The sequence below is a fragment of the Passer montanus genome, unplaced genomic scaffold (assembly GCF_014805655.1).
Source record: "Passer montanus isolate IOZ18808 unplaced genomic scaffold, ASM1480565v1 scaffold161, whole genome shotgun sequence".
Classification (NCBI taxonomy): domain Eukaryota; kingdom Metazoa; phylum Chordata; class Aves; order Passeriformes; family Passeridae; genus Passer; species Passer montanus.
Window position 1 is genome coordinate 751,075 of NW_024363272.1, and position 13,108 is coordinate 764,182.

Below are 13,108 nucleotides of genomic sequence, written 5' to 3' on the forward strand. Positions count from 1 at the left end.
GGGCTCTCTCTGGATATACACACACTATATATATATATACACACTATATATAGATATACTGTACTATACTAAATATATATTATAATGTATATTAATAATATGATATGTATTAATAATATATTAATAATATATAAACAATATGATATCTTAATATATTAATATTAATATAATAATATATTATTCTATATTATGATATAATACTAATACAGTATAATTATAATATAATAGTAATATAATTAAATATTATTATAATAATATAATTATAATATAATATATATTAATAATATAATCTATATAATATCCTGAATTATATATACACTGGACTGTACTATACTAAATACATATATTCTACTGTACTAACTATACTAAAGAATACAGAAAAGACACCAAATGCTAAAAAAGAGAATAATTAAAACTCGTGACTCTTTCCAGTCCCGACACAGCTTGGCCCCGATTGGCCAAAGAGTCAAAAAATTCACACCAGAATGCAGTGAAAAATCATTGGATTCATGGTGGGATGCACATGGATCCACATGAAACAGTCATGTGGGAATCCATGAAAAATCATTGGATTCATGGTGGGATGCACATGGATCCACATGAAACAGTCATGTGGGAATCCATGAAACAGTCATTGGATTCATGGTGGGATGCACATGGATCCACATGAAACAGTCATGTGGGAATCCATGAAACAATCATTGGATCCATGACTGGATGCACATGGATCCACATGAAACAGTCATGTGGGGAAACGATCCCCACACACATGAGCAAAACACAGGAGAAGCACATGAGATAAGAATTGTTTTCCTTCTCTCTGGGGCTCCTCAGCTTCCCAGGAGAAAATCTGAGCGAAGGGATTTTTGCAGAGGTGGCAGTGCCACAGGAGGGGCAGCTCTCACCTGGCCAGGTGGCTCCAGCCCTGTCCAGCCTGGCATGGAGGCTGCCAGGGCTGGGCGTCACTGGGCAGTCTGTGCCAGGGAGGTTTCCCAAAATCCCTCCCTGCTCTGGGGCAGCTCCCTGACCTGGCACTGCCCTGCTCCAGGTGGGGCTCACCTGGGCGGGCAGAGGGGCAGGACCCCCTCACCTGCCCCTGCTGGGGTGAGCCGGGCTGGCCCTGGCAGATCCCACCCCTCGGGACTGTCCCCTCAGTTCTGTGTCACCTCTGTGTGACCCTTGGGACTGTCCCGTGTCACCCTTGGGACTGTCCCCTCAGTTCTGTGTCACCTCTGTGTGACCCTTGGGACTGTCCCCTCCTCCTCCCCACCCTGCCCTGGGCACGGAGCCTTTGCCCTCAGCTCCTTGGGCACATAATATTATTATATTATATTATATTATATTATATTATATTATATTATATTATAATTATCCCATGGATCCCAGAGGGTCCCGGAGGGTCCCACTGATCCCAAAGGGTCCCAGAGGGTCCCAAAGGATCCCATGGATCCCTCTGTGGGGCCAGCACTGGGCTTTGCCCCACCCAGGCTCGGGTTTGGGGTCCTGAGTGCAGAACTTTGAGGGGCTGAGGCACATCCAGGGAGAGGAGAGGAACTGGGAAGGGACTGGGAAGGGACTGGGGGAACTGGGAAGGGACTGGAGGAGCTGGGAGGGGCTCAGCGTGGGGGAGAGGAGGCTCAGCAGGGACCTTGTGGCTCCCCACAGGAGGGCACAGCCAGGAGGGCTCAGGCTCTGCTCCCAGGGGACAGGGGCAGGGACACAGCCCCGAGGGGAGGGTCGGGTTGGATACTGGGGACAATTCCCTCCTGGAAAGGGCACCCCAACCCTGACAGCCCCAGGGCAGGGCTGGGTCCCCATCTGTCACTGTAAGCTGGATTTGATGGGGTAATAATTATTATAAAAATAATAAGAATAGTAATTTTGTAATAATCAGTATGATTGTAGAAAGCTGATCAATTCCAATATAATGTAATATAATGTAATGTAATATAATATAATATAATATAATATAATATAATATAGTATAATATAATATCATTTATCCTTGATATGATATAATATGATATAATATGATATGATATAATAATATTAGAAACTCCTGACCCTTACAGATACAGCTTTGAACTAATTGGTCAGTCAATCCAAACACCAGCATCAGTGTGTAATTAAGAAATCACCTTTTGGTAAACAATCTCCACAGCACATTCCACATGTGCACAGCAAGTGGAGATAAGAATTGTTTCCCATTCTCTCCTCTGATCTCAGGAAAATGCCTGGGGACGTTGTGCCTCTCTCTGTGGCCACACCATCCACTGAAAGCCACCTGATAAAAGGGTCTCCTCGAGCCAGTCTCAAGCTCTTGGAGATTTATTTCACGCCCAAGATAGCTCAGCCACCTCAGGTGGCATAAAATCAGCAGGGTGGCTTCTGTGGTGGTGTTGGAAATAAAAAAATATGATAAAAGGCAAAATAACAAAGCTCTTTATAGAGCAAACCTGAGTTAAGTGGAAGAGGTTCTTGCTCCTGGTAAAACACCCCACAAAAGCAATTAGTTCCTTTGTTCTCTCCTTTTTCTAGTGAATTGCTCAGTGGGACTTTTTGGCTCCTGTGCAATCCTTAAGTGTGAGGTGAAGTCCCTCAGGTCCTTCTTTGCTAATTGAGGAAAGAAACTTCTGGGCTTTTTTCCTTTTTGGGGAGACAAAGGAGAATTTGGTCACTCTGTCAACAGGGGGCACATCCCTGCAGCCACTGCGTGTGGCACTTGGGGACAGGGCCAGCAGTGCCCTGGGGCCCCAGGGGCTTCCCTGCCCCTCCCATCCCATGGTGACAGCCCTGTCCCTGTCCCAGCCTGACCTGTCACCCCAGGGGGACCAGGACAGACAAAGGTGACACAGAGACTCCATCAGGAGGCATGAAAAGCACTTTATTGTTAGAAATGCACCGTTCTTACAGAAACAATGGTGGGCTGTGGAATCCCAGAGCTCTGGGGATATTTCTCTGCTCTGGGAGCCCTGACTTTGACCCTCAGCCATGGAGAAAGTTTCCTACACTTCAGGCTAGACTGGAACCCACCAAAGTGTGAAATAGATTATAGAGAGTGCTGTGGGTGTATAATTTAGGTGAGAAATTGAGGTTTTGGGATTTTTAGTATGCTGTGGATGGAAGCAGGATGGAGGACACAGGTCCTGGGTTTCTTCTTCATGGGTCTGGGTGGCATTTTGTAATTGGGCAGAAAAGTCCTCACTGGGGCTCTCTGGGATCAGTTATTGGGTTAAAAGGGAAAATAATCCAGGTGTCAGCTCTTAATTGGATACTTTAGTCTTACAAGACCTTGTACCAAGAGATTGTTGGGCATTTTGTGCCTTCTAATGAAGAGCTGCTGAGCTCACAGCAGTGAGACTGTTTTACTGAAGTAATTAACAAAAAATAACAATTTAAGAGACAAAAACACCCGATCCCAAACACAAACTGCCACCTCAAGTGCCTTCAGTGCAGACCCAGAGACCACTAATTCAGAAATCCAACCCCAGACAACAACAGGAACCCCAGAGTGGAGCGAGACCTGCCTGGCCTTCCGGAACCTTCTCTCCCCTCTCAAGCAGGGACAGCTCCTTGTGAACTGCCAAGATCGAGCTGCTAATTGTTCTGATCCTGTCTCTGGGCTCTCTCTGGGCTGGCCAGGGTTTTCCTGGCGTTGTGCCCCCCTGACTGTCCCCTGCTGTCCCCGCAGACGTGGCTGTGCCTGGTGGCCCTGGGCGCCTCCTTCCTGGCCTGCGGGAGCACGGTAAGCGTCACCCGGACCCTGCACCTGGAGCAGCCGCCCTCCCACCCCCCCAAATAGCCTGGGGGGGGGCCCGGACCCCCAGAGCCACCCTGGGGACACGGACAGCGCCGTGGGGACACCCCCGGCAGGACACGGAACACCCGCAGCCCCCGGGGCTGGCCCGGCTCTGCTGAACCCCAAAATCCTCCTGGGGGGGGCGGCCTGAGCCACACCTGGGGGGGGACAGGAACGGCCTGAGGCACACCTGGGGGGGACAGGACAGCCTGAGCCACACCTGGGGGGGGACAGGACAGCCTGAGTCACACCTGGATGGGTGCCACACCTGGGGGTGCCATAGAAGAGCCTGACCCCCTCCTGTGGGGACAGGAGCAGCCTGAGCCCCCCTGGATGGGTGCCACACCTTGAGGGGGGACACAGGAGCAACCTGACCCCCCTGTGGGGACAGGAACGGCCTGAGCCACACCTGGGGGGAACAGGACAGCCTGAGCCACACCTGGATGGGTGCCACATCTGGGGGTGCCATAGAAGAGCCTGACCCCCTCCTGTGGGGACAGGAGCAGCCTGAGCCCCCCTGGATGGGTGCCACACCTTGAGGGGGGACACAGGAGCAACCTGACCCCCCTGTGGGGACAGGAACGGCCTGAGCCACACCTGGGGGGACACAGGAGCAGCCTGAGCCCCCCCTAGATGGGTGCCACACCTGGGGATGACATAGAAGAGCCTGACCCCCCCTGAGGGTGACACAGGAGCAGCCTGTCCCTGCCCTGGGGGTGACACAGGAGCAGCCTGTCCCCCCCCATTCTCCTTGAAATCCCAAACTCCTCCTCCCAGAGCCTTTGCCCCCCCTGTGGCACAAACACTGACCTCCAGGAACGCTGCTCTGGCACTGACCTGGACTGAATAAGCTAAAAAACCCCCAAATCCCCTTTTGGTGGCATTTGGGGACGCTGCTGTGGCTGGCATGGGGTGGCACTACAGCTGGTGTGCCCAGCCTGGGCAGGCTGGGTGTTTCTCACTGGAAAACACTTCCCATTCCCATGGGAAAGCTGAGCATTAATATTCTTTTATTCTGTGATCACTACTGGCTCTTAGTGGCCCCGTGTGGGATTGTGGGGTCAGCAAACGAAACGAGTTCGTGGTTATTTATCATTTTATGACTTGATTCCCTGTGATCCATGGAAATACTCTTGGAGTTCTCAAAAATAACTCAAAATCAGGCTGTGGAGGCTCCAAGGGCCTTTTCCAGGGGTTCCTCTGCTGCTCCCTCTTGTCCTGGATGAAATTCAATGAGTTTGGGGAAAGCTTGGCCAGGAGTGTGGGCTGGGAGTGGGGTGGGATGGAGGGAACAGAGCAGCCCTTGGATCTCCCAGGGCAGTTTTGGGCCCATCCTGCCTCTTGGATCTCTGAATCATGGAACCTGGGCGTGGGGAGCTCAGATTTGGGTGGTTTAGGGGAAATTCCCTTCTGTGTCCAGCTGGAGCTGCAGCAGAGGCACAGCTCCGTGGGTTTAGATCCCAAAGTGCTTCGTGGAGCTGCAGGATGGGGCCCCAAACCTCTCCTGGGGCCAAGGCAGAGGATTCCAGCCCAGCCCTGCTTCATTTGGGACAATAAAATGGGTGCATCCCAGTCCTGCTTTATTTGGGATAACAAAATGAATCCATCCCAGGCCTGCTTTATTTGGGATTCCTGGATCAATCCCAATCCTGGTTTACTTGGGATTCCTGGATCCATCCTAGTCTGGTTTATTTGGGATAATAAAATGGGTGCATCCCAATCCTGCTTTATTTGTGATAACAAAATGGGTCCATCCCTGGTTTATTTGGGATGATAAAATGGGTCCATCCCAGTCCTGCTTTATTTGGGATTCCTGGCTCCATCCCAGGTTTATTTGGGATTCTGGAGTCCATCCCAGTCCTGCTTTATTTGGGATGCCTGGCTCCATCCCAGTCCTGGTTTATTTAAGATTCTTGGCTCCATCCCAGTCCTGGTTTATTTGGGATTCCTGAGTGCATCCTTGGTTTATATGGGATAATAAAATGGGTCCATCCCAGTCCTGCTTTATTTGGGATTCCTGGCTCCATCCCAGTCTTGTTTTATTTGGGATTCTTGGCTCCATCCCAAGTTTATTTGGGATAATAAAATTAGTCCATCCCAGTCCTCCTTTATTTGGGATTCCTGGCTCCATCCCAGTCCTGGTTTGTTTGGGATTCTTGGCTCCATCCCTGGTTTATTTGGGATAATAAAATTAGTGCATCCCAGTCCTCCTTTATTTGGGATTCCTGGATCCATCCCTGCTTTATTTGGGATTCCTGGATCCATCCTAGTCTGCTTTATTTGGGATTCCTGGATCCATCCCTGCTTTATTTGGGATTCCTGAGTGCATCCCTGGTTTATTTGGGATTCCTGAGTGCATCCCTGGTTTATTTGGGATAATAAAATGGGTTTATCCCTCAGTGCCCACTGGCGTTTCCCTGCTCTCCCAGTTCTGGGCAGGGAATTCCTCTCTGAAATAAAATCCCTGCAGAATCCAGCTCTGGGGAACGTTTGGGATCGGCCCTGGGGCATTTCTTCCCTCCCATGAGCAGCCCCAGTGTCCTGTGCCAGCCCTGGAGCCCCTGTGGGGTTTTATCCACCCCCCAGGCCTGGGCTCATTCCCTGGGGCCCAGGACATCCCAGGGGTGAGGTGACAACACCCAGGACATCCCAGGGGTGAGGTGACAACACCCAGGACATCCCAGGGATGAGGAGACAACACCCAGAGCCCAGCAGGAAATTTCATCCCCTTTAATCTGGGGCCCAGGGATGAGGAGACAACACCCAGAGCCCAGCAGGAAATTCTTCCCTCCCATGAGCAGCCCCAGTGTCCTGTGCCAGCCCTGGAGCCCCTGTGGGGTTTTATCCACCCCCCAGGCCTGGGCTCATTCCCTGGGGCCCAGGACATCCCAGGGGTGAGGTGACAACACCCAGGACATCCCAGGGGTGAGGTGACAACACCCAGGACATCCCAGGGATGAGGAGACAACACCCAGAGCCCAGCAGGAAATTTCATCCCCTTTAATCTGGGGCAGGATCAGATCCCTCTTCCCACCCTTTTCCAAACCTGGCCACAAGGATTCTCATTTTTTCCCCCGTTGTTATCCCAAATTCCAGCAGGATTTAACCCTGTGTGTGACATCTGCAGGGTGTCACATCCCACGAGCTGTGGGCTTTGTGGGCTGCACCACAGGTGGATTTGGGGTTGGAATTCTGCTCCACCCCACCCTGGGCTGGGAATTTTGGCTTGGGAGGGGTCAGCTCTGCTCCGTGCTGCATCATTTGGGTTTTGGGGTTTTTTCCCCCTTTGGTCCTGGTTGTACAAACCCCCTTTGCCATTAAAAACGTGGAGACTTTTCCAACTCGGCTTCCTGGGTCATTTTTTGGGGCTGGTGCTGGCTGGGATAGAGCCCCCCACGCTCCGGGGCCGTTCCCATTTTCCCAACCTGGGAATGAAACTCGAGTTCAGAATTCAAATAAAAAAGTGGATTTTACCTCAAGGCTTTCGGGGCAGTTATGGAAAAATGGCCACAACACCCCCACCCCCACAGGGGCGAGGAGGTTTTTAATAAATAATTCATAAAAGCACAATTAGAGGTGCTGATGGAATTCTCTCCCCTCCTGTGCAGCCCCGGCTCGGCTCTGGCTGAGCTCTGCCCATGGAATCTCCAGGAGCTCTTCCTGGGCCTTGGAGCTCTGCAATTTTTTTTTCTACCCAGGGAAAGGTCGTGGAAAACCACTGGGAAAATGACAATTAACAACATTAACACAATAACTCAGGCCAATAATAGAGAGCCACAAATCCACCTGCAGAGAATGCAGGGAACATAAAAACAGGAAAAAAAGGGAAAATTCAGAATGGGATCGGGCTGAGCTGGGGCACGTCCTGTCCCCGGAATTGGCCCCCAGCCCCCCCTTCCCGTGGGAATTCCTGTGAGGTCGGGGCTCGGCCCCCCCGTCCTGCCCTGCCCAGGCCAGACCCACCCAAAAACCCAAAATTCCCTTTTTTGCCTCTTTTTTATTCCTTTTCCCCCTGCAGAGCCTCACCTCCGCCTCAGTCCCGCTTAGGTTACCTTGTGCACTCACTGCTAATTAAGGCTCAGCCACGCCCCGAGGTTAATTAAGCTGGCGCGGTTAATTGGGGCAGCAGAGGGAGGGGCTGGGCCGCGATCTGCCCCAATTAACGGCGGGATCCGCTCCCAATTAGCGCCGCTCCCGCTCAGTGCTAATTAATGGGCGCAGGTCCCTGGGCGGCCTCGGAACCGCCCGGGCTTGGTTAAACCGGGCCTAACCGGGGCTTCCTTAACCCGGGATCAGCTCCGGTTTCATTTAAAGCCTGCCCTGCTCCGGCTCGTTAAACTGGGCTCAACATCTCTGCATTAAACCAGGCTCAGGTCAGGCTTTGTTAAACCAGACTCAATTCGAGCTTCGTTAAACCAGACTCAATTCGAGCTTCATTAAACCCGTCTCAACTTGGGCTTGGTTAAACCAGACTCAACTTGGGCTTTGTTAAACCAGGCTTAACTCAGGCTTTGTTAAACCAGACTCAATTCGAGCTTCATTAAACCCATCTCAGCTTGGGCTTTGTTAAACCAGACTCAGTTCGGGCTTCATTAAACCCGTCTTAACTTGGTCTTTGTTAAACCAGACTCAACTTGGGCTTTGTTAAACCAGGCTTAATTCAGGCTTTGTTAAACCAGACTCAAGTTGAGCTTCATCTCAACTTGGGCTTTGTTAAACCAGGCTCAGTTCGGGCTTTGTTAAACCCATCTCAACTTGGTCTTTGTTAAACCAGACTCAATTAGAGTCCCATTAAACCCATCTCAACTTGGGTTTTGTTAAACCAGGCTTAGTTCAGGCTTCATTAAACCCGTCTCAATTTGGGCTTTGTTAAACTCGTCTCAACTTGGTCTTTGTTAAACCAGACTCAACTTGGGCTTTGTTAAACCAGGCTCAGTTCGGGCTTTGTTAAACCCATCTCAACTTGGTCTTTGTTAAACCAGACTCAATTAGAGTCCCATTAAACCCATCTCAACTTGGGTTTTGTTAAACCAGGCTTAGTTCAGGCTTCATTAAACCCGTCTCAACTTGGGCTTTGTTAAACCCGTCTCAACTTGGGCTTTGTTGAACCAGACTCAACTTGGGCTTTGTTAAACCAGGCTCAACTTGGTCTTTGTTAAACCAGACTCAAATCGAGCTTCATTAAACCCGTCTCAGCTTGGGCTTTGTTAAGCCAAGCTCAATTCGAGTCCCATTAAACCCGTCTCAACTTGGTCTTTGTTAAACCAGGCTCAGTTCGGGCTTCATCCAAGTGTGGCTTTGTTAAACCGGGCTGAGCTCAGGCTTCCTTAAACCAACTTGTGCTTCCTTAGGCTCTCTCTGGCTTCCTTGAACCCGGCACTAATTAATTAACTCCCCGGCACTAATTGTTGCCTTCATCCCCCAGGGCCGCCTGGGCTTCGCCGCCCGCCCCGAGCTCTTCCTCCTCGGCCGCGTGGACTCCGACCCGTCCGTCCCCAGGTGACCCCGGCGCGGGACCCCCGGGACCCCCGGGACCCCCGGGACCGCGAGCCCCGGGAGTGCGGCAGGAACGGAGACAGCGGGACCGGGAGGAGCCGCCGGACCCCGGGGACACCAGGACAGCCTTGGGGACACCGGGACAGCCCTGGGGACAGCCCTGGGGACACCAGGACAGCCCTGGGGGCACCGGGACAGCCCTGGGGACACCCAGACAGCCTTGGGGACAGGCTTGGGGACACCAGGACAGCCTTGGGGACACCGGGACAGCCCTGGGGACACCCAAGTCACCCCTGGGGCCAGCCCTGGGGACACCAGGACAGCCTTGGGGACACCAGGACAGCCTTGGGGACACCCAAGTCACCCCTGGGGCCAGCCTTGGGGACACTTCCCACTCCGGACTTGGCTCCTCGGGGTTGTCCCTAATTCTGGAATGTCCCAGTTGGGATTTCCCAGATTTTCACTCAGGTCACTCCAGCAGGACTTTGCTCCTGGGGGTTTTCCCTAAATCGGGAATGTTCCATTCAGGAATTCCCAAGGAAAGCCAGGTTTAATTCCCAAGGAAAGCCAGGTTTAATTCCCGATAAAAGCCAGGTTTAATTCCTGATAAAAGCCAGTTTTAATTCCCGATAAAAGCCAGGTTCAATTCCTGATAAAAACCAGGACTTTGCTCTTTGGGGTTTTCCCTAATTCAGGAATGTTCCAGTTGGAATTCCTGCTAAAAGCCAGGTTTAATTCCCAAGGAAAGCCAGGTTCAATTCCTGCTAAAAGCCAGGTTTAATTCCCAAGGAAAGCCAGGTTCAATTCCTGCTAAAAGCCAGGTTTAATTCCCAAGGAAAGCCAGGTTCAATTCCTGCTAAAAGCAAGGTTTAATTTCCGATAAAAACCAGTTTTAATTCCTGATAAAAGCCAGGTTTAATTCCCGATAAAAGCCAGGTTTAATTTCCAATAAAAGCTGGGTTTCATTCCTGATAAAAGCCAGGTTTAATTCCCGATAAAAGCCAGGTTTAATTTCCAATAAAAGCTGGGTTTCATTCCTGATAAAAGCCAGGTTTAATTCCTGATAAAAGCCAGGACTTTGCTCTTTGGGGTTCTCCCTAAATCAGGAATGTTCCATTCAGGAATTTCTGATAAATGCCAGTTTTAATTCCCAAGGAAAGCCAGGTTTAATTCCCGATAAAAGCCAGTTTTAATTCCCAACGAAAGCCCAGGTTTAATTCCCGATAAAAGCCAGGTTTAATTTCCAATAAAAGCTGGGTTTCATTCCGGATAAAAGCCAGGTTTAATTCCCGATAAAAGCCAGGTTTAATTTCCAGTAAAAGCCGGGTTTGCTGCAGGCTCTGGCCTTGGGCCCGGCTTTGGGGCCAGAGGCGTTCCCAGCAGTTCTGGGGTTTCCCAGGACCCCAAATCGCCCCTCAGAGGGGTCCCAGGGCAGCAGTTCCCGACAAACGCAGCGGGATTTCCGCCGGGAATTTCCTTCTCTGCGGCTTTCTGATTCAAAATAAATAAATTTCAAAATAAAGATTGTTTTAGAAATAAAACTTTGGCTGCGAAGGAATTTCCCCTTTTCCCAGGAATTCCATGGATTCCCAGTTCCCATCCCCCACACACGGGGCACAGCTCCAGGGAGGGGCTGGGTCCCTTTGGGGCTCACTGGGATGGATTGGGGGGGACCCAAAGCGGCCCCGTTTGGGAGGGGGGGTCTGGGGTGGGGGGTTTGGGATCATGGAACTGGGGGGACACTGGGGTCATGGCACTGGGAGATTTGGGGTCATGGCACTGGGGGATTTGGGGTCATGGCACTGGCAGGTTTGGGGTCACAAAACTGGGATTGGGGTCACAGCACTGGGGGATTTGGGGTCACGGGGGGATTTTGGGGCTCCCTGGAAAGGGCGGCGCGCCCCGCACCAGCCACGCCCACAATGACGTCACACACCAGTGACCAATGGCGGTGCAGAGGAGGCGGGCGGGGCTGCGGCTCGAGGTGCCCGGATGTTGGCGGGGGCGGGGCTTCGGTCCGACCCCAGTCCCGTCCCAGTCCGATCCCAGTACGGCTCCAGTCCGGCTCCAGTCCAGTCCCAGTGTGCCGCCAGTCCGGCCCCAGTCCATTCCCAGTCCCTCCCAGTCCCTCCCAGTCTGCTCCCAGTCCCTCCCAGTCCCTCCCAGTCCCTCCCAGTCCCCTCCCAGTCTGCTCCCAGTTTGCTCCCAGCCCAGCACTCCCAGTCCAATCCCATCCGCCCCCAGTCTGGTCCCAGTTCACTCCCAGTCCTTCCCAGTTCATTCCCAGTCTGCTCCCGCCCCAGCACTCCCAGTCCGTTCCCAGACTGGTCCCAGTCCAGTCCCAGTCCTCCCCGGTCCATTCCCAGTTTGCTCCCAGCACTCCCAGTCCTACCCCAGTCCGCTCCCAGTCCAGTTCTGTCCAGTCCCAGTCCGCTCCCAGTCCTGTCCCATTCCAGTCCACCCCCACTCCAGTCCCTCCCAGTCCGCCCCAGTTTGCCCGCTGGCCGCTCCCAGTCCCTCCCAGTCCCTCCCAGTTTCCCCCTGGCCGCTCCGCCCGGACGCCCCCGCGGCCAATTCCCAGTTTGTTTGTCCCAGTTTGTCCCAGTTTGTCCCAGTTTGTCCCGGTTATCCCCGGAACTGGCTCTGGCAGTTTCGTTCCATAATTAAAAAGTAATTAAAACCTCCCCAGAACTGGGCGGGGATTCCTCTTTATTCTCCTTTATTTATTTTCCTTTAAAATAACCCCAAAACCCAAGGAAAAAAAAAAAAATCCTACGTGGAAAAGCGGAGGAATTTGGGCGAAGAAAGAGGAAATTGGGGTGAAAAACGAGGAGCTTTGGGGTGAAATAGGCGGGATTTCTTCAGGGGAAAATAGGAATTTTGGGGAAACCAAGGGGATTTGTGGGGAGCGGGTGGGATTTGAGGGGAATTAGGCGGAAATGGGATGAAAAAGAAGGAATTGGGGGTGGAAACCGGAGGAATTTGGGTTAGGGTTGGGAATTTGAATTTAATTAGGTGGAAATCTGATCAAAAAGAAGGAATTTGGGGTGGAAACGGGAAATTTGGATTAGGGTTAGGAATTTGAGGCGAATTAGGGGAATTAGGCGGAAATGGGATGAAAAAGAAGGAATTGGGGGTGGAAACCGGAGGAATTTGGGTTAGGGTTGGGAAATTGAGGTGAATTAGGTGGAAATGTGATGAAAAAAAGAAGGAATTGAGGTGAGGGTTGGGAATTTCAGGAGAATTAGGAGAAACACGATTTAAAAAGAAGGAATTTGGATTAAGGGTTTGAGGTGAACTAGCTAGAAATGGGATGAAAAAGAAAGAATTGGGGTTAGGGCTTGGAATTTGAAATTAATTAGGAGGAAATGGGATGATTAAAAAAATTAATTTGGGGTTAGGGTTAGGAATTTGAGGTGAATTAGGTGGAAATGCAATAAAAAAGAAGGAATTTGGGGTTCCCGCTCATAAATCCGGGCGAAAAGGATTCTATTCCTAATTTAACAAAATTAATTTCGCAATATTTAGCGCGGAAAAGCGGCCGAAGACAGCCCCGACCAGGCCACGCCCCTTAACCATAAATGGGCATGGCTCGCTAAAGCCACGCCCATTCTGGTGCGAGGGGGCGTGGCTTCCAGCGCCCCGCGCGAGGTAAACACAGCCGCGCCCCGCCCCCTCCCCGCCCACCCAATCCGCGCCCTCCGCCCGTTTCAAGGCTCCCCGTAGCCCCGCCCCCCTCCAGCCCCGGTTCCGCCGCGGCGGCGGCCCCGCCCCCCCGGGGGGAGCCTGGAAACCGCCGGGCCCGGTGGGCGC

General features: G+C 51.8%; 1 protein-coding gene and 1 long non-coding RNA gene across 3 annotated transcripts in view; both read left to right on the forward strand.

Moving 5' to 3' along the window:
• LOC120499468 (natural resistance-associated macrophage protein 2-like) overlaps positions 1–9,444 on the forward strand; it is a 52,691-nt gene extending 43,247 nt beyond the window's left edge. Inside the window, exons 15-16 of the mRNA XM_039703228.1 lie at positions 3,692–3,745; positions 9,225–9,444. Coding sequence (XP_039559162.1) covers positions 3,692–3,745; positions 9,225–9,302 — 132 coding nt within the window. The 3' untranslated portion in view covers positions 9,303–9,444. The remainder of the gene's footprint in view (positions 1–3,691; positions 3,746–9,224) is intronic.
• A 121-nt stretch (positions 9,445–9,565) lies between these two features.
• LOC120499456 lies at positions 9,566–10,836 on the forward strand. 2 transcript variants are annotated; one of them, XR_005626878.1, is made up of 2 exons: positions 9,566–10,208; positions 10,347–10,836. It is a non-coding gene; the product is annotated as an uncharacterized LOC120499456 (long non-coding RNA). The 2 variants fall into 2 exon arrangements; XR_005626880.1 differs by having other exon boundaries at positions 10,370–10,836.
• The last annotated feature ends 2,272 nt before the right edge of the window (positions 10,837–13,108 follow it).